At 45.0% G+C, this 26500-nt stretch overlaps 1 protein-coding gene across 1 annotated transcript; it reads left to right on the forward strand.

Moving 5' to 3' along the window:
- The first annotated feature begins 6820 nt into the window (after positions 1-6820).
- prkcg (protein kinase C, gamma) lies at positions 6821-23780 on the forward strand. Its single transcript, XM_086155943.1, has 16 exons — positions 6821-7127; positions 10751-10782; positions 10876-10958; positions 12129-12240; positions 12754-12882; positions 12989-13145; positions 13655-13856; positions 14962-15174; positions 17463-17636; positions 18001-18092; positions 18552-18614; positions 18704-18842; positions 20137-20217; positions 20724-20831; positions 21639-21779; positions 22997-23780. Exons 1-16 carry the CDS (start codon positions 6883-6885, stop codon positions 23156-23158), a joined length of 2133 nt encoding a protein of 710 aa, XP_086012069.1. The 5' UTR covers positions 6821-6882; the 3' UTR covers positions 23159-23780.
- Positions 23781-26500: the final 2720 nt, after the last annotated feature.

Here is a 26500-nt window from a genome sequence, read left to right on the forward strand (position 1 = left end):
ATTAGACCTTCAACCCTTCGCTCTGTCTCTCCGTCCCTCTGCACACACACACACACACACACACACACACACACACACACACGCACACACACACTTTCTGGACTGTCCACACACACACACTGAGTCACTGTCCATGTGTATGTATCCCCAAAAATGAGCCTTGTGGGTTCAAGTGGTCAAAACAATGTTGTCCAAAATGACTGTGTGTGTGTGTGTGTGTGTGTGTGTGTATGTGTGTGTATGGTGTGTACCGTGCGTACCGTGCGTATGTGTGTTTGGACAATTCGTGTTTGTTCCATTTTAGGACAAAACGTGGTCTAGCGTGTGTGTGTGTGTGTGTGTTAGGGGGCATAAACACTCCTCTTCTGTACCATCCCAGGTATAAACACTCCCCTTGTGGGGACCACTTGTCTTGTCGGGCCCTGTTTAATGTCTGGACAAGGATTTATTATCTGTAATAAAAAGCACAATTATTTCAAGTCAGGACGGCAGCACGGCAGCGCAGTAGTTCGCGCTTCGGCGAAGTTCTCCTGCTTCTTCCCACAGTCCAAAAACATGCAGCTAGTAAATTGGAAAAATTGGGAAAATTGTCCTAAGTGAGTGAATATGTAGTCTGTATATGTGGCCCTGCTATGGACTGGCGACCAGTCCAGGGCGAATCCGCCTCTCGCCTGATAACAGCTGGAATAGCTCCAGCATCCCAGATAAGTGGCAGAAGATGGATGGATTTCAAGTCAGTTTCATTCAGGTGTGTGTGTGTGTGTGTGTGTGTGTGTGTGTGTGTGTGTGTGTGTAATGCAGCCTCAGGGTGGCACGGGCCAGTGTCTCCCTGAGCCGGTCCCAAGCCCGGGAAGGGCATCCGGCAAGAAACTTTTCCCAAAACCAGACATGCGAATCAATCATAACAACCAGATCATACCAGATCGGTCGAGGCCCTGGTTTAACAACGACCGCCATTGGTGTCGATGACCTACAGGGAACCAATGGAAACTGGACTACTGTAGGTCAAAGAAGGAGAGGAGGAAGGCCGGTTCGCAAGCAGAGACAGAAGAGGAAAGACAAAAGTCTGGGACTGAGAGTAGGGACTTTGAATATCGGGACTCTGACAGGAAAAGGTAGAGTTGGTCAACATGATGCAGAGAAGGAAGGTGGGTATACTGTGTGTCCAGGACACCAGGTGGAAAGGTAATAAGGCTAGAAGCTTAGGAGCAGGTTTCAAGTTGTACTATCATGGTACTGACAAAAAGGGAAATGGAGTAGGAGTTATCTTAAAGGAAGAGTTTAGACTTGTGAGTCTGAAATTGGAAATTGAAGGTGTGGTGCTCAATGTTGTTAGTGGCTATGCCCTGCAGGTGGGATGTGAGTTTGAGGAGAAGGAGAAGTTCTGGAATGAGATAGATGAAGTGATGCAGAATATTCCCAGAGATGAGAGAGTGATAATAGGTGCAGACTTCAATGGACATGTTGGTGAAAGAAATAGAGGGGATGAAGAAGGTGATGGGCAGACTCTGCATACAGGATAGGAACACAGAGGGACAGATGGTGGTAGATTTTGCAAAAAAGATGGACATGGCTGTAGTGAACACCTTTTTCCAGGAAAAACAGGTACATAGGGTAACTTATAAGAGCGGAGGTAGGAGCACGCAGGTAGACTACATCTTGTATAGACGAGGTAACCTGAAAGAGATCAGTGACTGCAAAGTGGTTGTAGGTGAGAGTGTAGCCAGACAGCATAGGATGGTGGTTTGTAGTATGACTCTGGTGACAAGGAAAATCAAGAGGACAAAGGCAGAGCAGAGGACAAAGTGGTGGAAGCTGAAAAGGGAGGAGTATTGTATGGTTTTCAGGGAAAAGTTGAGAAAGGCTCTGGGTGGTCAGGGAGAGCTTCCACATGATTGGACAACCACAGCTAGTGTTATCAGGGAGACAGGTAGGAGAATACTTGGTGTGTCATCTGGAAGGAAAGTTGATAATGAGACTTGGTGGTGGAATGAAGAAATGCAGGAGTAAATACAGAGAAAGCGGTTAGCAAAGAAGAAGTGGGGCACTGAGGGGACTGAAGATAACAGACAGGAGTACAGGGAGATACAGCGTAAGGTAAAGATAGAGGTAGCAAAGGCAAAACAAAGGGCGTATGATGACTTGTATGCTCCAGAACTTGAACCGCTCCAGAACGCTTCTTACAGAGCCACTCCTTGGTTTTCCTGACCTTGTGCTTCGGGTCGTTGTCATGTTGGAAGACCCAGCCATGACCCATCTTCAATGCTCTGACAGAAGGAAGGAGATTTTTTGCCCAATAACTCCCAATACATGGCCCCACTCATCCTCTCCTTCATACAGTGCTGTCATCCTGGACCCTTTGCTGAAAAGTAAAGGGACCAAAGTAAGAGACCAAAAAGTTCTATTTTGGTCTCATCTGACCACAAAACTTTCCCCCATGACTCTCCTGGATCATCCAGATGGTTCCTGGCAAACTTCAGACGGGCCTTGACATGGACTGACTTAAGCAGGGGAACCTTCCGTGCTATGCATGATTTTAAAAACATGTATTACTGGTAGTAGCCTTGGTAACGGTGGTCCCGACTGTCTTCGGGTCATTGACCAGCTCCTCCCGTGTAGTTCTGAGCTGATTCTTCACCTTTCTTAGCATCATTGATACCCCATGAGGAGAGATCTTCCAGGGGGGCCCCAGTCCAAGGGACATTGACAGTCATCATTAGCCTTTTCCAGTTTTCTGACAGTGGCTCCAACTGTAGTTCTTTTTTCACCAAGCTGCTTGGCAATTTCTCTGTAGCCCTTTTCCAGGTTTTTGAAGGTCAACAATTTTGTCTCTTTTGTCTTTTGGCAGCTGTTTGGTTTTACTCATGTTGGCTGCTACACTTTTGGGTGCACAAGTGTCTTTAAGAAGGTCTTTGAGGGCTGGGAAATCTAGCTGATAAGCAAGGGATCAAATACTAATTTGACCCTGTAATTTACAAATAAATTGTTAAAAAAATCATTCGACATGATTTCCGGTCTTTCTTTTTAGATTCTGTCTTTCACAGTGGAAATGCACCAACAATGAAAATTTTAGACCTCTCCATTATTTCCAAGTGGGAGAACTTGCAAAATCACAGGGGAATCAAATTCTTATTGACCTGACAAGTGTCTAGGAGAGGCAGCGGTAGAGTTTCTGACTAGATTATTCAACAGGATCTTAGAGAGTGAGAAGATGCTTGAAGGATGGAGACAAAGTGTGATGGTGCCCATTTTTAAGTAAAAGGAAGATGTGCAGAATTGCTATAGAGGCATAAAGTTGATGAGCCATGCAATGAAGTTATGGGAAAGCGTAGTGGAAACTAGACTGAGAGCAGAAGTCAGCATTTGTAAACAGCAGCATGGCTTCATGTCTAGAAAGAGTACTACAGATACAGTATTTGCTTTGAGAATGCTAATAGAGAAGTTCAGAAAAGGCCAGAGGGAGCTGCATTGTGTTTTTGTAGACCTAGAAAAAGCATATGACAGGGTGCCAAGAGAGGAGCTGGTATTGTGTGAGGAAGTCTGGAGTGGCAGAGAAGTATGTTACTGGTGCAGGACATGTATGCTAGCTGTGAGACACTGGCACGGTATGCTGTAGGGGTAACCGAGAAGTTCAAGGTGGAGGTGGGACTCCATCAGGGATCAGCTCTGAGCCCCTTCTTGTAAGACAGGAATCTCCATGGACCATGATGTTTGCAGATGACATGTGATCTGTAATGAGAGCAGAGAACAGGTTGAGGAAAATCTTGTGGGGTGGAGGTATGTGCCGGAAAGGAGAGGAATGAAAGTTAGTCGCAACATGACAGAGTATATGTGTGTGAATGAGAGGAACTCGGGTGGAACGTTGAGGCTACAGGAAGTGGAGATCAAGAAGTTGGAGGATTCCAGATACTTGGGGTCAACAGTCCAGAGCAAAGGAGTGTGTGGAAAAGAGGTGAAGAGACGGGTTCAAGCAGGTTGGGGTGGTTGGGTCATGCACAGAGGAGGGATAGTAAATATATTGGTTGACGGATGCTGGAATTGGAGCTGCCAGGCAGGAGGTCTTGAGGAAGACCAAAGAGAAGATTTATGGACGTAGTGAGAGAGGATATGAAGGTAGTTGGCGTGAGAGAGGAGGATACAGAGAATAGGGTTAGATGGAGAAAGTTGATTTGCTGTGGCGACCCCAGAAGGGAAAAGCCGAAAGGAGAAGGTGTGTGTGTGTGTGTGTGTGTGTGTGTGTGTCGCTTACAGAAACATTTCTCAGGCCCATTTTTGGTATGTTGACTCAGGGACCCTTAGTTTGTGTGCGTGTGTTTATTTTTGTTTTGTGTGTGCCCGTGTGTAAATGTGGAACTCTTGTGCACCGCTTTTGGTATAAACACTAGGTGCTGAGACCAGGTGTGTGTGTGTGTGTGTGTGTGTGTGTGTGATTGACAAACACCCTTTCCATCAGGCTCTGTTGACCTGCTTCCACTCACAGCTGACTGGAACTTGGAGCCGGTGCAGGAGGAGCTGCTTCTCCTCCTCCTCTTCCTCCTCCTCCTCTTCCATTTCCTGTCCGTCCTCTTCTTCTGCCTCCTCCTTTTCTTCCTCCTCTTTCTCCTCCTCCTCCTCCTCTTCCTCCCATCCATCGACGGCCAAGATGGCAGCCAGTGTCTCCTCCGTCCTCCTTCCTCTCCTCGCACCTCCCTCGGCCTCTCCTGAGAGAAAGTAACCCAGATTTCAAAATGAATCGCCGCCTCCCTCTCTCTCTCCCTCCCTCTTTCCCTCTCTCTCTCTCTCTCTCTCTTTCTCTCGGTAAAACCAGAATATTGGAAAGAGAGAACCCACGTCTTCCTCCTCTTCCTCCTTTCTTTTGCCTGCTAGAAAAGCTCGCTTCTCGTCTCCCGCCTCCTCCTCCTCTTCCTCTCGTTCAAAAGAAAAGCTTTCCTTTCCTCTCATCCCTCTTTTTTTTTTTTAAACAAACTATTTTTCCTTTTTTTTTTTAAAAACATTTCCTTTCCCCCCCATCGCGTCCGCAGGTGTGACGCCCAGCAGCGTGAAGACCGTCCTCCTCCTCCTCTTCCTCTTCCTCCCTCCTTTTTTCGTTTCCCCCCCCGACCGAATCCTCGCCCGCCCAGGTAAAGTCCCAGCCTTTCTCTTCTCTTTCTTTCCCCGTTTCAAAAAACTTCTCCTTGTCTTTTCCCTCCAGGGTTTCCCTCCTTAACCTCCTTTCCATCTTGTCAAACTTTTTTTTTAGTTGAAATTGTAATTTTCCGAATTTAGTTCTATGGGCTTTTTTTTTCCCTGATGCCTCCTTCTAAGGCATTATTATTATTATTATTATTATTATTAATAATAATAATAATAATAGTTGTACTGTTGAATAATCATATTAATGACTGCATTTTTTTCTATATCTTTATTTTATTCTCCTTTATTTTTTTAAATAGAATCTCAACTTTCAGTTTAAATGTGTTCAAGGATTCATGGGTTCATTTCTTTTTCAGTGAATTAACTAGCACATATATTTCCTTTATTTTGTTGTTAAACCCCAACAAATATAGTTTTAGTGGTGAAAAAATGTTTTTTTCAACATCTTTTTCTCATTTTAGCCTTTTTTCCCCCTAGTTTTATAATTAATAATATTATCATTGCTATTATTGTCATGCCAATCATTGCATTGTTCTTATTTTAATATCCCCCCCCCCTTTATTTTATATCTATTTTTTTGGAATAAGGTGGGGGTCACATGTTCATTTTATTTTTTCATTTATTTATTCATGCCGTAAAATCTTAACATCTGTTAAGAAATACCCTTCTCTAGTTCTTATTTATTTTGCACTATTTTTGTATTGTAATTTTTCTTTGCTCAGCCTCGTTTTGGTTTCGGTGGAATCCAGGCCCTTGTCTGTTCCATCTGGCCCGCTGAAGGTCAGCGTTGTCAGCCGGGTGGCATTAGACCGAGTGTCCTCCTCCGTCCGGCCCCTCGGAGCGTCTCTCATTCCGTCGGTGATTCGATTCCGGTTGAAATCCGTCGCGTTTTTTCAAATTTGCGGAGTTTGACAGGAAGTTGTAACAAGGGGTTTATCCCTGTGTTATTACTCCCCCGGGGACCTCCAGGAACTTTCACGCCGAGGTTTCGGGAGCATACTGCCGAAATTTATTATGACCTTCCTGTCCATTTATTCAGAATATTCATTTTTCGGTGTAATTAAATTTTTGATATATATACTTTTTTTTTTTTTTTTTTCACAGTTTTCCATCCAATGTAAAAGAATTGGGGACTTTTTTTAAAAAAAAAAGGTTTTTGCCTCTAATTTCCTGAGGATTTCACTTCTTTTTTTTTTGTGTTGGTTTTTTTTTTTTACCAATTTTCCTTTTCCTTCTAAACCTTTGAGTCTCCTTTCTTTGTTCCAGTTTCTTTCTTCTTCTTTTTTCTATTTTTTCTTTCTTTTATGGGAATCAGGATGAACAGAGTAACAAGGGCAGGAAGTCGGCAGAGGATTCAGGCTCCGCTACTGGAGGAGCAGGTGGTGGGGTGTTGTTGACATGGCAACAGTTGATATGACGACCGGGATGGGGGGGTGGAGGGGTGGGGTGCGTGCATGCATGCGTGTGTGTGTGTGTGTGTGTGCGTGTGTGTGTGTGTGTGTTATTCATAGCTGCCGGGGATGTAAGGGGGCCAGACTGTGGGCAGAATGTGGGACACTTGCACTAAATGTCCACTGGGAGACTTTTGTCTCCATATATGAACTCACCTCCGTTTCTCCTTCATCACTCCTCCTCTCCATCCATCCATCCATCCATCCATCCATCCATCCATCCATCCATCCATCCATCCATCCATCTCCCCCTGGCCTGACCTGTTCACCCCCTCCCGTCTCCCCTGCAGGCGCCGCCATGTCAACCCCGGTCTCCCCGCCCCCGTCCCTGGCCCCGCTGACGCTGGCCACCCCGCCGGCGGCGCCGTCCCCCGGCGGGCCCTCGCCACTGCCCTCGCCGCTCTCCCCGCCGCCCCGTGTGCCGGTGTTCCAGAGGAAAGGGGCCCTGAAGCACAAGCGGATCGTGGAGGTGAAGGACCATCAGTTCACGGCCCGATTCTTCAAGCAGCCCACCTTCTGCAGCCACTGCACCGACTTCATCTGGTAATGTGTGCACGTGGGCGTGCGTGCCCCCGCAGCCGTCCCGCTGCCGCCTCAGTCCGAAAAAAAAAAAAAAAAAAAAGAAGGAACCTTCAGCGCCCCAATCTGTAATGGTCACCGAAAGCAGGTTGGGGGGGGGGGATGGCGAACGCGGCCTTTCAAAATAAAAGCCTGAATTTTGACTTCCTGCTTTTATTTTGAAAGGGTGTCATGTGACCTCTGCTCCCAAGGTGGGCCTGAGCCGCCATTAACCCAGTTATTACTTAGTTTTTTTTACATGTAATCGCCTCTTTCAAGCGGGGCGGAGCCAGTGATGCAGGTGTCTAGTTACCATGGTAACGCAGCGGCCCACTTCTGCAGGAGGAAGGAAGTTTCCCTCTTAAAAAAAAAAAAAAAAAAAAAAAATTACCTCAAATTTGGGAGACAGTTTTAATTTCCCCGCAAATGATTTTAAAATAATGTAACGATAAAGAAATCATCCTAAAGGAAGGAGGAGCGGGCTGGACTTTTTTTTTTTTTTTTCCAAATTTTTTTCCCTTTTTTTTTTAGTCAAATCATCACAATCCAGCAGGAAGGAAAATTAAAATTAAAAAAAAAAAAAAAAAAAAAAAGAAAAATCAAAAATAATTCATAACTATTTATTACTATTATTATTAGGCAATAATAATAATCCTGACGAAACAACTGACAAGTTTGGAGTGGAATCCTTATTTTGTGTGACCGCCGTCGGACCGAGCGCCAGGACATATGGCGGCGGGGGGAGTCGAGGGGGAGTCAGCGGGTGGCGAATCTGCCAGCAGCCTGCAGGCCCGCTCCCTCACTCCCCTCCGACCAGCCGCCGTTTCTCCCCTCCCTCCACGGCGGCCATGATGGCGGCGAGGGTGGGCCGGGGGAAGCGGGGGGGCGGAGACGTCAGATTAAGAAAATCACATCCCCTCCAACCTGAGGATTACAAGTCTGAAATCAGAGGCCTTTTTCGATGGCGGCAGATTCCCCACGCGGGATTACCAGACCGTCACCGCTGGTTGTTTTGCTGGCGTTGCCATGACGACGCACCCTCCCTCTTCCTTTCGTCCTAAAACTTCATGTTTTCAGTTAATCTGCAATTATTTCAGTTTCCGCGCCTTTATTTTATTGGAACAAAAAGAATTTATCGTCGTCATTATTGCTTATTAACCTTTTAGGGTCCCGACTCAGAAACACAAACTTGGAGAAATATAGATATGGTCATGGATTTATATTTAATACAGTTTAAAATTGCAGCCGCGTATTGAAAAGGAGGTTGGGTGCATCCTGTTCATAGTCTTGCTGTTATTACAGTATAATAATGATGTCATTACAGTAAATTATATATAAATTAATAATCCTAATCAGCTATTATATTTTATTATTTGCCCCATTTTTTTCTTTTTTCTTTTAATTACCTTGATGCACAGAGGAGCAGAGCTCCCACATATCAATCAAGCCGCCGTGTTTATTTATACTAAAAATAAGAAATAAAAAAATCCCTCCTCGTCAACACGGCTCTCCAGCAGAGAGGGTTAACCGTAACCGCGGCGACGCTGGAGAGGCGGCGGATGCTGCTGCACGGTGCGATGCCCGGCTCGCCGCTGCCCTCCATAGGCCAAACGGCGGAGCTGCACGCCGGCTGCTGGGGGTTGAGCGGCGGCGAATGGCGGCTCGCAGGGAGATCATGTGACCTACAACCACGCCGCCTTTAATTATTCCTCAGCCAGATGGTGACCTGATTGTAGATCAGTGATTATGGTCTGTTCCTTGTGAACCCGCCGGCCACTGACATCACCTGACAATGGCAGCGAGAAAAGGGAAACATCAGGGGGGAAACACAGAAAGGCGATTAATACGATCGATCGGTCCGATTACAAGTCCTTATTGGATCGTCTCCTCTTAAAAAACGTGAGCGGGAAATCACGTGATGTATATTTACGGGAAAATTACCTTTAAAAATCTGCCCAACTTTCACAAACAAGTCAAGAGGGCCGGAAAATAATAATCGGAAATTGATGCGGGGGAATCCGGCAGATTATTGACAAATCTTTCGATTAGATTGGCCGGGAAGAGAAAAGTAATCGGATGAAAGAATTAATGTATCGGGTTCAGAAACCCCCAAGGGCCCCCCCCTCCCTACACACACACACACACACACACACACACACACACACACACACACACACATACACACACACACACACACACACACACACACACACACACACACGTGGTCCGACGTTGATTCACAGCAGGCGAGATGCTGAGTTGAGCCTTCGGCCAATCAATGTCTTTAATTATTCAATTAAAGCTCTGAGGAGTTGCTGGGTAGGAGCCAACGCCGCAGAACAATTCTCCTCATCCCTGTGTGTGTGTGTGTGTGTGTGTGTGTGTGTGTGTGTGTGTGTGTGTGTGTGTGTGTGTGTGTGTGTGTGTGTGTGTGTGTGTGTGTGATAGGTTTCATAAAGCTGAGCTCTTCCTTTGAACACAAAGCGGCTTCCCGATCGATGTCCTCGTATGAGGACGGGGGGATTAATTGGGTCTGATCTAACAACCAGCGATATTAGCGCTGAGCTAACATCTTGGATATCAGCGCTGAGCTAACATCCTGCATATTAGCGCTGAGCTAACATCCAGGGGTATTAGTGCTGAGCTAACATCCAGGGGTATTAGAGCTGAGCTAACATCCTGGATATTAGCGCTGAGCTAACATCCTGGAACATTAGCGTTGAGCTAACATACAGGGGAATTAGCACAGAGCTGGAATAGTAGCACCAGGCTAACATCCTGGAATAGTTGCACCGGGTTAACATCAAGGAAAAGTAACACTGGGCTAACATCCTGGAATCACCATACAAGGGTAACATCCAGGGATATTAGCACTGTGCTAACATGAAAGAATAGTGGCTCTTGGCTAGCACTCAGATCTAGTGACACTAAGCTATCTCTCTGTTGGAGTAGCACTGGGCTAATATGAAGGAATAATAGCACTGAGATAACATCGTAGAATAGTAGCACTGGGCTAACATCAAGGAATAGTAGCAGTCGGCAAGCCCTCAGGACCAGTGACCCTAAGCTAATACCATGGAATAGTTGTAGTAGACTAGCAGTAGACTTATTTTGTGGACTGGCAGCAGTGGACTAACATCAGGGACTAGTAGCACTGGGCTAACTTAAAGGAATAGCAGCGCTGCGCTAACACCCTCGAATACTTGCACTGAGCAAACATCCACCAATATTTGCACTGGTTTGACAAGGATATTAGCGCTTAGCTAACACCCAGCTCTCGACACAGCTGATGTAAGGTTAGCCAACAGGATCAGGAATGCCTCAAATGGGAACTACCCAATTAGCGCTATCGAAGAAATTCATGTCATACGAATGACAGCACGCACGAGGTTGAGTCCTGGCGAGGTAGAACCAAGTTCCGAACACGTGACCTCGTGATTCGAGGACAATCTATTTTCATTTTGGAATTCTTAAACAATTTACACAGGGCCATGCTAATTAGCATTCCCATATGAGGACGTGGCGTCTGCAGAGCTTCTGCTCACCTGACCAGGACGCGACCCTCAAAATAATAACGTCTTCTCAGCTCTTGCGTCTTCTCTCCTCAGGGGCATTGGCAAGCAGGGGTTCCAGTGTCAAGGTGAGAGAACGTTCTCCGTCCGAGGTTCTCCGTCCAGAACCCTCCCCGACCTCCCTCGTCCAACGTCGTCTTCTCTTGTGATTCACGCCACAGTTTGCAGCTTCGTGGTCCACAAGCGATGCCACGAGTTCGTGACCTTCACCTGTCCCGGCTCCGTGGCGGCGCCGAGACCGGACGTGAGCATCACATATTCATCCCTTCATCTACACCTCCAACCTCCATGCGGATAAATTCTTCGCCCACCTTTGACGTCCAAACTCCGGTGACAGGAGATCATGGTGGTGACAGGGTCGCGCTGAAGGTGGAGGTGCAGATAAGAGAGGATTAGCTGCTGCCTCAATTTTCAGGATTTCTGGGAGATTTGTTGTTTTTTCTTCCTGCAGACCAAACAGCACTGAATGAGGTCAAGGGGAGAGTGTGTGTGTGTGTGTGTGTGTGTCTGGGTATGACTGAGCACTTGTGTTCCCTTCTTTGCCCTAGACAGCATATATATATGTGTGTGTGTGTGTGTGTGTGTGTGATGGAGTATGAATGTTACTCTGACTGAATGTGTGTTTGTGTGTGTGTGTGTGTGTGTGAGACCCAACCACTTTTCAGGGTATGACTGAGCACTTGTGTGTCACTCTCTGACTGTGTGTGTGTATGTGTGTATGCGTGCACGCTTGTACATGTGTGTGTGTGTGTGTGTGTGTGTGTGTGTGTGTGTGTGTGATGGAGTATGCATGTTACTCTGACTGAACATATGTGTGTGTGTGTGTGCATGTGTGTGCTTGTGTGTATGTGTGTGTGCGTGTGTGTGAGAGAGAGAGAGAGACTTATTTTTCTGGGTATGACTGAGCACTTATGTGTCACTCTTTGACTATGTGTGTGCTTGTGTGTGTGTGTATGTGTGTGTTGTGTATGTGTGTGTGTGTATGTGTGTGTCTGAGGTGAAAGGAGGAAGAAGGAAGGTGAGTAGAAGGCTGGGGGCTGTAAAGATGAAGATAAAAATGATTCATCACAGTTTTACACACACACACACACACACACACACACAAACACACATCCACACACACTGCCTTTTTAACGATGCATAATTCAATCCCCAATTATTTCTCCACCAATCACATCCTGTATGTTTGTGCATATACGTGTGTGTGCGTGTGTATGTGTGCGTGTGTGTGCGTGTGTGTGTGTGTGTGTGTTTGTGTGTGTGTGTGTGTTCATGTTTGTCCTTGCATGTAAAACAAATAGTTGTCTTTTTTGTATGTATGTGCACATTTACATAGTGTTCTGTGTGTTCTTAATATTTGTGTGTGTGTGTGTGTGTGTGTGTGTGTGTGTGTGTGTGTGTGTGTGTGTTCCAGGACCTGAAGAGCCACCACACCTTCAAGATCCACACCTACTCCAGTCCAACGTTCTGCGATCACTGCGGGTCGCTGCTCTACGGCCTCATTCACCAGGGCATGAAATGTGCCTGTATGTATATGTGTGTGTGTGTGAGTGTGTGTGTGTGTGTGTGTGAGTGAGACGCTGTGTCATGTTCATTACCTTAATCTGCCATCGCTGTTTGGAATGACTAGATTTGTGTTTACAGGTACACGAGCAGTACATTGCGACAAAGTAAAAGTACACATGTGTATTTAAACATGAAGTGCTTTTTGCAAACACAAAGTACTTTTTTAATAAAAAAAAAAAAAACACATCCTCATACTGTGGGTGAATTGAAGTCTAAGGACCTTTAAAGAGTTGGTTCTCGTCATATGTGATTACACGTGTAATAACATGTTTATAACGAGTAATAAGCCATTAATTACTATGTCTTCATCGTAATCCCATGTGCTTTGGTAACCAAACAACCCAGAATGATCCGTCCAGCTGAGCCGGCTCAAATTCAGAAGCTGAACGTCAAGGACTTGTGCGCTAGTGATGCGCGCTAGCACCGCGCTGTTAGCATCGCTGACCTTGTCTGTGTCCCTGTGAAACGGCGAGGCTGCGACATGAACGTCCACCGGCGGTGCGAGACCAGCGTCCCCAGCCTGTGCGGCCAGGACCACACGGAGAAGAGGGGTCGGATCCACCTGACCATCCGGGGGGAAAAGGAGGACGTCTTTGTCACGGGTGAGACGTTCAGGAACCAAAATTAATCGCTTCTATATCGTTATATATGATTTCTTTTTTTTTTTTTTTTTTTTTATTTTACGTTTGGTGTTTCGACCTCCCGCAGTTCGCGAAGCTCGTAACCTGATGCCGATGGACCCGAACGGCCTCTCGGACCCGTACGTCAAGCTCAAGCTGATCCCCGACCCCAAGAGCCACAGCAAACAGAAAACCAAGACCATCCGCTCCACGCTCAACCCCGTCTGGAACGAGAGCTTCACCTTGTGAGTGCCGCCGCCCCGGCCCCTCCGGCTCTGTGATTGGACGAGCTGAAAGAGACGATCGATAACCCGCGATACATCAGTATCTATATTTCTAGCCAAATTGGACACATCTAGCTCTCGTGACCTCCTGTCCTCGTATGAGGACGGTCCTTCTTTTCTGTCTTGTTCGCGGGAATCGAAGCAAAGTTCAAATTGAACACACACACACACACTTTTTCATTACATTATGTATCTATTCATTTTAACTCACTGTTTGGCAGCCATGCTAAGCTAGTGCTAACATGATACCAAAGAAGACTGAAAATGAAATATATATTATGAAATATATATATATTGAAATATATATCCCATTCAAGAACGAATGTTCTTGAATAGGACGACAAGCGGAGTTTTTTTTGCATGTATTTTTCACATAATACCATGTTATTAATGTGTCAAAAACTACTACAAATAATAATGATAATGTGATTATTTTTCTTACCACCCCAACCCGTCCTGGGCCCCCCCAGTTCGGTGCGGGGCCACCAGTGGGACCGCCGTCTCTCGGTGGAGATCTGGGACTGGGACCGCACGTCCCGCAACGACTTCATGGGAGCGCTGTCGTTCGGCGTGAGCGAGATCTTCCGGCGTCCCATCAGCGGCTGGTTCAAACTGCTGGCCCAGGACGAGGGGGAGTATTACAACATCCCGGTCCCGGACCCAGACCTGCAGGTACCTGACCCAGACCCGCAGGACCTCCAGATGCTTCCCTGAATTTCGAATTTGGTCAAAACTTTATGCTCATTTGGATTTCTTGGTAGTTTGTTGTGGGGAATAACTCGCTAACACATCTGCTTAACACTGGTTAAATTTCATGCTAATGAGTAAAATTTCTGGTAAACATTTCTAAAATTGTTCATGCTAACTCTTGTTTCCCATTAACCCAATCCATTTCATGCTAACTCCTGCTTGTTTTCAGGCTCAAATTGGACATAAAACATTACATATCATGCTAATATGTTCAATTTCATACAAAGTGATCATTTTCATGCGAGCTTCTCGAAACCTTTATGCTAAGTAGTGTTCATTTAAATGCTAACTCTTGTCCCTTTTCTCACTTACTAATTTTATTTCATGCAAAAATGTTAGATTTCATGCTTATTTTTTTTATTTTCATGCTAATGTTTCTAAAATTCAATGCCATTTGTTGCTTATTTCCATGATAACTTTTGTTCATATTGTCACTAACAACTTATATTTCATGCTAACTTCTGTTTTTCATGCTAGCTATTACTCATTGTCATGCTAGCATTTCTTATATATAGTTATATCTTTTCAATTTTCATGCTAACATTTGTTACATTTAATGCATTTTCTTACTTCACATAAAATTTAGCCAATTGTTCATTTTCACGCTAACTAAATCCTTTAAATTTCATTCTAACATGATTTGAAATTCATGCCAACTCTTGTTAACATTTGAATGCTAACATCACATAAATTTCATGCTAACTCTTTAAATTCCACACTAACATTCTGGTAAACCTCTATTCAATTTTCTTAGATTTCATTTCTTCCTGTTTTTTGTTTTTTTCGTTTGTTTGTTTTGTTTGTCTCGTGCTGCATTTGTAGCAACTACCCTGCTGACTTAATTACAAGTTTAGTTTATTTTAGCCTCATTTAGCTTCAGCTCCACGAACAGGAAATACACTCCTGGTTAAACCCCGCCTCTCGCCCCCACGTCAGCTGTAATTGGCTCCAGCCCTGCGGCTATCAGGCTAACGGTTTAGCCGACAAACGCGTGAGCTAAACCCCCCCGGTGATGTTATCTTTGCAGGAACCTCAGCCTGACGGGGCGACCTCGCCCTCCCTGCCTCCGGCCATTTCCCCGCCCATATCGGAGCCGTTCCCCGCGGCGGCCCTGCCCCCGCCGGCCCCCGTGGCCCCCGGACCCCCCGTCCACGCCCACGCCCCGGGCCCGTGCAAGGTCAAGGTGGCCGTGCACGACTTCAACTTCCTGATGGTTCTGGGGAAAGGAAGCTTCGGGAAGGTACTGGCCGCCGATTCCCGCTAAATACTCATGTAGCACATAAATATATTTATCAATATCGCATCTGAGTAACGCAAAAAAATACAGTAGTCTGTCTGGATGAAAACTATATCGTGGCAACAGGTGAATAAAAACATTGCATTGTGAAAATCAGGCTATTGTTGTGTCAGATTAAGTGATATCTCAGCATCATCGGCATAGAGACTTACACTGGTGTTACGTTACAAACGTGACTGAAAAAAATATGAATCTGATTTTTAGCAGTCCTGAAGTGAAACAAATGGGAGGAAATGGTAATAACACGTTAATAAAGTTATAATCCAGAAACGACTAAGTTGTAATAACATGGTAATAAAGGTGTAATAGGACGTGAATAAATCCAGCCGTCCGCACGGTTTCTTGTCAGTTCAGTTGTTTCCGTCGGCGAAGGCACTCGTCCCTGTCAGCCTGGCGCTTACTCACATGTGCACGTGCTCGTGCACGCGCCGTCCATCGCGGCAGGTTAATAGCTAGCTTTCCCGCGTCCATTTGCCGTTTTCGTCCTCAACCCTCCCGCCATCCCCCCTTTCCTTCCACCCCTCCGCAGTCTCCTGTTTCTCCTTCCTCCTCCACACCCCCCCCGTGATGTTTCATAACTGTCATCCGAGGAAGAGGCTCGTCTTACGTAAGACGAGAAAAAAAGAGGAGCGAAAAAAAAAAAAGTAGCGACAGACCCCAGGGCTGTGGGGGGGGGTGAAGAGATATAAACAGATGTAATGACCAAAACATTTTTTATACTTTAAGTATTTGACCTATCAGTGTCAGGTACTTCATTCTGCTAATTATGTTTTTTTTTGTTGTTGTTCTATTACAGCTTTATTACTACTTTATTACACCTCATAATTTTTTTACTCCACACTTTTCTTTTGTTGGGGATCTAAAACTGCACATTTCCCCATGTTATACTGCAATATGTTGTTTTTTTTCTCTTGTCTGAGAGTTCAACTATTATCAGTTTATCACGATTTTGACTTCTTAACACCTTATCACACTTATTATATTTATTTTACTATAAAGACCTTCTAAAACCAGGAAGATCTCAAACAAGTTTTAGATTTTTTTTTTAAATTTTGATTTAACAATTTTTCTTTCATCAAGTTGTATTACAATATAATTACTACATTATTACAACTTGAATGTCAGAGTACTACACTTCTGTGACTTATTTATTATTACAAGTTGGGATTTTTTTTGTTTTGGTAAAATTTAAGGATTAAAATGGTTTTTAAATTAACCTTCTATGCCCGTTTAAATGCATTTTTCAGTAATGCAATGAAGAATACTGATAAACAAAAAAAAACATTCATAATATTTATTTTCCTTAATTCCAACTTAAATGAGTGGGATTTATATGGCCTTGCAGTTTTTAGTCGGTCACCAGATTTACCTTCAAGTAATCGGGTTAAAAAAACAAACTTGATTCTCTTTACATAATAAAAATTTTTGAGATTTTCTTGCAAATTTCTTCATATACACATATATTATATATATATATATATATCTTATTAGGTTTATTTGATTTATTTAGACAAATTTCCTGGTAATGCCTCGATCATTTCCTGGCTATTTAATAGAGAAACTTGATGATACAATTTTCATGTGAATTTTTTGCAAATTTCTTCGCAATATTTACATACAAATTTTATTGCGATAATTTTTTATATTTTTTTCAATTCACTTTAATAAATGTATTATTATGTTGTCGCAAGTAGGAGCCCATGTACATAAAATGTATTTTTAATCAATATCCTGCTAATGCCTTTTTCATTTCCATATGTGTGTATGGTTGTGTTATATTTTTCTTGATGATACAAAATTTTGTGAATGTCTTGAATATTTCTTCACCATTTTAAACAAATTTCCTTCCTTAATTTTTTTTTTTTTTTTTTTAAGTTTTACATTCATTTTAATGAACGTATTTTTACTTTGTCACAAGTACATAAAAATGTCTTAGATTAATTTCCTGTTAATACGAAAAATATTCTCTTTCTCCGTTATGCAATTTTGGTGAAGTTCTTGCAATTTTCTTCATTAATTTTTGCCAAAATAAATCACTGGATTTTAATTGTCATTTTTTTAAATTGATTTATTATCATTCATATCTTTTGGTTCTTTGAGGTTTTACTTTTTTTTTAAATATTAATCGGACGGAGCCAGTTGTTGTGGTCCAGAGTGTTTGGAGGCGAAGATGGAAGTGGAGGTAGCGGTTGTTCCTCAGGTGTTCCACGGGTTCCTCTGGTGCGTCTCAGGTTCTGCTGGCGGAGGAACGTGGAACGGAGCGTCTGTTCGCCGTGAAGGTCCTGAAGAAGGACGTCCTGTTCCAGGATGAGGACACGGAGAGCGCCCTGGTGGAGCGGCGTGTTCTGGCGCTGCCGGCGCGCCCGCACTTCCTCACCTCGCTCTACTGCGCCTTCCAGACCCAGGTGGGTGATTTCCACCTACACACCTTCTCCACCACCGCCCGCTTTGAGTCATCTCGGTGTGAAAGACGGGTTCTCCCGTTGAGGGTTCTCCATATCTGGATCCTCTCAAGGTTCTTTATGTTCTCCTACTTGAATTTGCTCCATGTTCTCCTGCCTTGGTCCCATCCAGGATTTTTATGTCCTCCTACCTGGGTTCTCTCCATGTTCTCCATGTTCTCCTACCTGGGTTCTGTCTGGGTTCTCCGTCCAAAAACACTCATCAAATAGTCCGTAGGTGTGATTGACAGCTGACCCCTCTCGGTTAAGCTCCGCCTCTTCGGCCCAACGATGATTGGCACGTGTGTGTGTGTGTGTGTGTGTGCAGGAACGTCTGTACTACGTGATGGAGTACGTGAACGGAGGAGACCTGATGTTCCACATCCAGATCGTGGGGAAGTTCAAGGAGCCTCACGCAGCGTGAGTTCCCTCTTTGACCTTTGACCCTCAGCCCGGTTGTCACCACTATTAGTTTCAGGGTTATTTTTTCCTGCTTTGTTTTCACAGCAACGATTTATTTAATAATCATTTTATGTATTTATTTCAGTATTTATTATTTAAAAAAAATAAATCTCAAATTCTTGTGATTTTTTTTATAAAATAATACATGAAAAACAAGTCTTCATTTTCTCAGTTTCATCAAATATTTTCAATGATGATCTCCCGAACCTCCTCTTCCATCCAATCAATAATCTTTGATCAATAAGCCAAAGCTAACCCCTCCCCTCTTCTTCATCTGTTCTGTTGCTCCCTCTTTCATCATCCTCTCCACCTCGCCGTCCCCTCCGTCTCGTCTTCCTGCGCCTGACTCGCCGCGAGCTTAGGACATTTTTTCCTTTTTTCTTTTCAGATTTTAATAAAGCAGCCATTTTTTTTCAGGTTCTACGCCGCAGAGATCGCAGTCGGCCTCTTCTTCCTCCACAGCAAAGGCATCATCTACAGGTGAGGGAGGTGGGACGGGGGGGGGGAGGGGCGGAGGCGGTTGCCGCGGCGCCGCAGATCATGTGACCGGTGTGCGGCATCTCCGGCAGGGACCTGAAGCTGGACAACGTGCTGCTGGACAGCAGCGGACACATCAAGATCGCAGACTTCGGGATGTGCAGGGAAGCCATGTTTGAGGGCGATACCACCCGCACCTTCTGCGGGACGCCGGACTACATCGCCCCCGAGGTACGCGGAACCCTGAGAACCCAGAACCCTGTTCTTTGCAGAACCCTTGCCTTGTAGAGTCCTGGCTTCGTAGAGGAACCCGCACTCCTGACCTCTGAAAACCATGACCTCTTAGACCACTCATCTCTTCGGCACTCTGACCTTTTAGAACCCTAACCTCTGAGAACTCTGCCCTCTATGACCTCTGACCCCTGTCTCTTTAGAACCCTGTCCTCTTAGAACCTTGACTCACGACCTCTTTGAGTCCTGACCCCTGCAGACCCTGAGCTCTTAAAAATGTATCCTTTTAGAACTCTGACCTCTTAGAAACCCTACCCTTTGGAACCCTGACCCCTGTCCAATTAGAACTCCCACATAATAGAATCTTGACTTTTTAGAGCCCTGATATCCAACTACCTTGACCTCTTAGAACCGTAATACTAGAACCCTGCTGTCCTAAATATTTGTCCTCTTTGACCCCTGACCCCTGAAGGCCCTGATTGCTTAGAACCCTTAACTCTGACATCTTACTACCTTGACCTTTTACAATTCTGATGTCATAGAAACCTCTTAGAGCCTTACCTTTGAGAACCCTGACCACTGAGAACCCTATCCCCTTAGACCCCTGACCCCTTAAACCTCCCCATGGGGGATTTAGTGGTTGTTTTTCTCCACTTTTTTCCAATTCTGAGTGGAAAAAATGCCAGAAAGAGAGAGTGATAGAAGGTGTGATAGAGAGAGAGGGAAAGCGAGAGAAGCATGGTAGAGGTAAGAATAGAGTGATAGAGCAATGGAGGGATGGACAGAGTGGTTGAAGGACAAGTGATAGACATAGAGCTGTGGAGTGATAAAGCGACAGAATGATAGAGTGATGGAGTGATAGGTAGAGAGAGCGATGGAGTGATAGTGTGATAGATAGAGGGAGTGTGGTCTTGGTCGCCGTGGAACAGCTGCTTATCGACTCTCTTACATAAACAAACATTGATTCTCCTGCGTCTGCCATTTTGAATGAGATACAATATATCTACCCCCCAAGGGCCCCCCCCTCCCTACACACACACACACACACACACACACACACACACACACACACACACACACTGGTAAACACATACCGGCTACACACACATTCGCAATGTTGGCAGTGCCGAAATTAGGCATACATTTCCCTTCTCCCTGCCTGTTTTTTGGGGTTTTTTTGGGGGGGAGTAGGGAGATGATGTATGACTCTTTCTCCTCCTTCTTTTCCTCCGTCTCCTTTTCTTCCTCGCTCTTCTCCTCTTCCTCTTCCTGCTCTTCCCCTTCCTCCTTCCAGATCGTGGCCTACCAGCCCTACAACAAGGCTGTGGACTGGTGGTCGTACGGGGTCCTGCTCTACGAGATGTTGGCTGGACAGGTAAACGACAAGCTCCGCTCATAAACTCTCAGTGCATTCATGGGGAAAGTCTGGGGGGGCGGGGCTTGTTTGTTTGTTTGTTTGTTTATTTGTTTGTTTTCACTGAAGACTCTTGTAGGTCTGCAGAAAAATGTGACTCCTTGCGGTAGCCAAGATTCGAAGGTCACCTTGACGCTGGGTGGAAAGCGGGTCCGTCCAATTCAGGGCTGGGGGGAGAGTGGATTAAACCAACCAGCCAGATTTGTTTTTTTGTTTTTTTTTAAACTTGGTCACCATTTGCTCCGGCTGTTTGGGAGGAAACTACAGCGGGCCAGGTTGACTTTGAATGCAGACGCTAAAAGCTAAGCAGCTAATGCTAACAACATGATGCAATGGTCCATGTGTAAGCTGACCAGAACTTTGCAGATCTTCCTTCTTTTTTTCCTCTTCCACTCTTTTATGATGTTTGAAAGTTGGGTCTCCGTTCAAGAGGAAGCTGCTGAGATGTTTCTCTTCCTGGTTTCCAGCCGCCGTTCGACGGCATCGACGAGGAGGAGCTGTTTCAGTCCATTATGGAGCAGAGCGTCTCCTACCCCAAGAGCCTCTCCCGCGAAGCTGTCGCCATCTGTAAAGGAGTAAGTGGCTACTGGCTCCTGGTGGCTCTTGGGAGCAAGGTCGCAGGTCACAGGTCGCTATTACTGCTTACTTCACTGACAAACCTCTAGCACTTTGGGGAACACTCAGGGAATACTCAGTATTATGTGGCTAAAACCAGCAATTAGGGGCTAGGAGCTAGATCTTAATGGAGAAACAACTAGCTCAACAGCTGCTGTGGGCTTGTGGAATTAGCTTAATTATCCATACAACTGTGTTCTCAGCCATCCTGCTGCTAGCCGCTAGCAGCTAGCTCCAAAGGGACAAACAACCCAACTAGCCCAACAGCAGCTACTGGTTCATGGAAATAGCTTCAATAGCCAAACAACTATGTTCTCAGTCATCCTGCTGCTAGCTGCTAGCAGCTAGCTCAAAAGAAACAAACAGACCAACTAGCTTAACAGCAGCTACTGGTTCATGGAAATAGCTTAACTAGCCAAACAACTGTGTTCTTGGTCATCCTGCTGCTAGCTCCTAATGGAGAAACCACCCAACTAGCTAAACTGCAGCTTAAAGACTTGTGGAATTAGCTTAATTAGCCAAACAACTATTTTCTTGCAGGTACCAGCCGCGAGCATCTAGCTCCCAAGGGACAAACAACCCAACTAGCTGAATGGCAGCTACTGACCTGTACTGTTTAAGCCCCCGCCTCTCAAATCTGGATGTAAATGATAGCAAACTATCTTAGAAGCAAATCTATTTTTTTGGCCACGTAACGTTTCTGCACCCGTTCCTCTTCTTCAGCCCCTCTATCCATAATCCTCTTCTTTGGCTCCTCCCCCCTCCAGCTGCTGACCAAACACCCGGCCAAGCGCCTTGGCGGCGGCGAGGACGCCGAGCGGGACATCAGGGAGCACCTCTTCTTCCGCTGGATCGACTGGGATCGACTGGAGAGGCTGGAGATCCCGCCGCCTTTCGTTCCCAGAACCGTCAGTTCAACCGCCGCCAACCGTAGTCTTCACATGTCGCTCCACCTTCCTCCATGACACATAACTTCCCCTAGAGGCCATACTGAGAAGAGACGGTTGGTCTTAATGGGCATGACCTTGAACCCGTTATGTCCGTGAGCCCGGCTCTCGTTAGCCGATAACGAGCTACAAGGCGAGCTAGCGGGAGGTCAGAGGTCGGGCCCATTAGCCAAAACGAGATTCATATTGGCAGACAGGAAGTTGTTGAAGGTTGCTTCCCCTTGCCGTTGGCGATGGGAACCACAGTCAGAGATGATTTGAAAAAAAAAAGATGTTTCCAAGAAAGCCTTCGCCGTCACGGTAACGACAAAAGCCACAGTAATGGAACGACACGGAGGCGGCTAACGTGACTCCGCCTGGTTAGCTAGCATTAGGTGGACACCAATCCGGCTGATTTCATGTGCCAAAAGCTGAGCTAGCTAAACATTATGGTAGCTAAGCTAAAGAGGCTAAACATCAGAGTGACAAAAGTGATTGTCTGCTTACCATTAAGGTTAACAGAAATGAGCCAAGCCCTTTACAGCTAAGCTGTCGCTACATTAAGCTAGTTGACCATGGTGAAGCTATGCTAACTTGGCTGAGCTACATTGTAAAGAGCAGGAACTCCAGAATCCTCATGTTTCGAACCTCAGCCACAAAAATGATGTCATCTTCTGTTTCTTCAGGTCCAGGTTCTCTGGCTGCCATATTTGTAGTTTCAGTGTTCCACCAGCACCTGTAGTCCATTCCCCAGTTCAACAAAAAACAGACAATTTTGAAAACAGACCTGCGTGAAATAATCCAATCTGTTACATTAGCATGTTGCTAATCTTCACATCATTTCCTGCTAATTCAAAGGGAAGATGAGATGAGAACAACTTTATTTATCCCGAAGGAAATTGTTGCGCCAGAGTTTCAAGCAAAAACATAACAGTAATAGATAACAGTAGGAAGGAGGAAGAATAAGAAATACAATGAAATATAAATTGTCTTAACTGTTTTAAGGTCTTAACTACAAAGATTTGAGTTCCTGTTTAGTTCCTGTAAAAGTTCCTGTTTACTTCCTGTAAAAGTAATTCAACGTCTGGCTCGTTTTGAGTTTCTGGCGCATTTCCCACGCCATTTCCCCTCTTTCGCCACATCCCTTCATCCCCTCGACTTTCCTGCCACGTGTTCAGCGCCGCCTCTCCCCGCTTTAGGGTGGCAAGAAAGGCGAGAATTTCGACAAGTTCTTCACGGCGGCGCCGTCAGCGCTCACGCCGTCCGACCCCGACGTGCTTGCCGCCATCAACCAGGAGGACTTCGAGGGCTTCTCCTTCCTCAACCCGGAGTTCACCCCCTCGCCGCTCACCGCCGTTTGAGCCGGCGCACGCCACACTTCTTGGTCACATGACCCAACACCACCCCTGGCCCCCTGTCACGTCCACCCAGACCAATAGTAGTTTTATACTGTGAGAGAATCGGAGCGTGAAACCAGACGTTTACACCAACCATGCTGATACACACACACACACACACACACACCTTCGTAGCAACACACACACCACACACACACACACACACACTCACTTTGTTTTTCTAGGAAATTGATCTTCTGGATATAAGAATTCCGTAGTTTGACTCTGATTAAGTTAAACTGGATGCATGCTGTGTTTCAGAGTATGATTCTATGACACAATAGATACTCCCAAAATACATATATATAGTGTATATATAAATATATATATATGTATGTTTAGCTTTATTTAAATTATGGTCCCTCTATTATCATTAGTGTGAAAAGCCATATTTTAACAATCTTGGTTGAGGTTACATCTCATTCTCTGTTATTATTATTATTGTGTTTTTTGTTAGTTTTATTATTTTACCTGTGATTTATTGTCATGTTTTTAATTTGTATTTAACCCGCGGACTTGAACCAGCCTCCCTCCGTCAGGACATCCGAAATGTGCGTCAATAAAAAAGTGGCGAAAGGTGAAACGACGGAAGTTCCTCTAACGTCTCGTGTGTGTCGGCTGTGTCACCCGTTCACACACACACACACACACACACACATATAGAGACATGAAACCATTCACTCATTCATTCATAGGTTCTATATAGACAAAACATTCACCCTGTCATTCACATATCACATAAAGACATTCACTCGTTCATTCACACATAAGGATTAATGTTTTTCATCTCATGTCATTCATGCCACGTCTCGGCAATTCAGGGTCTCCATGAACGTCCTGCATGTGTTTTGGACTGTGTGAGGAACCCGGAAAACCCTGAGGAACCCCACGCAGACACGGGGGAGAACATGGAGACTCAACCAGAAACCTTCTCGCAGATCTGGACCAAACTCCGATGCAGAAGCACCACACTTGGCGGCAGTGGCGAGTAGAAACGGCGGCCAGATCCCACCTCAGTGTGGGCGGCCTTCTGCCTCCACCGGTCGGTAGCGAAGATAGAGCAGCTAATATTAAGAATAGCGCAAACAGCTACATGCTAATAGCTGGGAAGATGTGATTATAGCTTTGATATTTAAGAGTAGGAGACTCAGAGGACACGCACTGATGGTGGCAAGGATGCTACGCTAGGTGCTAGCCAGACCGTTGGGCTACCATGGTTTTAGTGTCGTGTGTGTGTGTGTGTGTGTGTTACCAGGATGACGTTTGGAGTGGGTTGAGATTTTTTTTCTCCTTTCCTGGGTCCCTGCCCCGCCGGCGGACGTCACGCCGGTGACCCTGCGCGACCGAGCAACACCGAAACGGCACTGTGGCGGCGTATGTAGGCCGAACACCCCCGTCCTCCTCCCCCAGCGTGGGGCAGTGACGCTGACGCTGTCATAAAATATCAGTTACATGCAGACGCTGGGGACGGCGAGCTAAATGCTATGAATGATACAATATAACACATATATGTAATATTGCATCATTCATGATACATAATATTGTATATGTATGATAAAAATATGTTATTATTTGAGTAAGTTATCAGCAAAATATACATAATATACAGGTATACATACATATACATACATATATATCAATTACTGTTATGTTCAAATTATATTGAGTGTTTTACATATATCGATAGATAGACAGATCGATATGTATGTACATAAAAACATTGGAAGATTTTTAAGAGTGGGTCGAAGTTACGAAAATAACAGCAAATAAAGTGTATATGTGTGCGTATGTAGTTATGAAATTTTTATTTGCATATGAACCGGGATTATGTAGGACTATGTAGCTCTGTATATATATTTAGTATATATATATATGTGTGTGTATGCATGTGTGTATATGCATATATGTATATATAAAAGTGGGAGGTTTTAAAGAATGTTTTTTTTATATAAATATATAAACATATCTGTACATACATAAATGCAAAACCGTAATGCAACTGCTTATGTATATTTATCATAAGTATGTACACAAACACACACACACACACATATACACAACTTTTTAAGGAAGGGGTCTAAATTATGAACATCTATTATGAAAAATATTGATCAATAAAAGACGTCCGTCCAAATATTTTTAATGTAAAACTGCATTTTTCATAAATCCAAAATCCACCACTAGGAAACACGTGGCGACGGAGACGCGGGCCGCCGGCGGCGAAACCGACCACGACGACGAGGCCGCAGAGTGCGGCGCTGAAGCTGCTGCGTAAACGCCCGCTGGCATCGATCAGCTGTAATTAACAGTCGCACTCGCTGGACGGTTCAATACGTGGAAATAAATAGAAGCGGCGCTGTCGTCCTCCATGCCGCCCGGGCCTCGAGTCTCCGCGCGCTCGTCTCGTAACAAATCGCCGTTTTGATTGTTCCCGACTCCATACGTTTGTTTCCCTATAAAGCGCCTATCGATCGGTTGCGATGATAGAGCACCGAACGTGGCCACTACATGTTTATTATACATTTATTACACGTTTACTACGTGTGCCTATCTGTTTTTTTTTTTTTATGCAGGGTTAAGAAACAAATCCCCCCCATACACACACACACACACACACACACACACATACACACACATAAGATGCTGATGTGTGTATTTGCTCTGGTTCTATAGTTGTCAATCCAGCAAAACCACCTCTCAGTTTCCCATTCAACCCCTACACACACACACACTCACACACACACACACACACACTCCACTGTGGGACTGGCTCCCCCAGGAGATCCGAGTTATAACAAGATGACCTTCACATTAAAATCTCATTTACTGAACATCTCCCTCTTCCTCCTCATCCTTCTCTTTCCTCACCTTCTTTCGCCCCTCCCTCCCTCCCTCGCTCCCTCCCTCCCTCTCCTCCTCCTCTTACTCACTCTCTCCCTCGCTCGACCTCTGTCCTCCTCCTCGCGTCCCTCCTCTTCTTCTTCTTCATCTGCCCTTAAACTCTCTCTTTTCAATCAGCGTTTTACCCTTTGACGTCGTCGCAAATAAAAAGAAACCTCGTTTTAATCGTGAAAAATCAATTGTGTGTGTGTGTGTGTGTGTGTGTGTATCTGTGTGTGTGTGTGCGCGCACACCAACACACACTCACACACATATCTGCAGCTATAAGAAAAGTTCAGTGCAAAAGTGAGGTGTAATAAACGTGTAATAAGCATGTAACAAGCATGTAATAACGATTGGATCGGTGTTGCAGGGGTAGAACGGTGTCCGATGTCTCCACTGGGTCGTCTCGTCCAAGCGTCCAGG

The sequence above is a fragment of the Fistularia commersonii genome, chromosome 11 (assembly GCF_037954325.1).
Source record: "Fistularia commersonii isolate RoL2024-O1a breed Wild chromosome 11, RoL_Fcom_v1.0, whole genome shotgun sequence".
In the NCBI taxonomy this organism is placed as follows: Eukaryota; Metazoa; Chordata; class Actinopteri; order Syngnathiformes; family Fistulariidae; genus Fistularia; species Fistularia commersonii.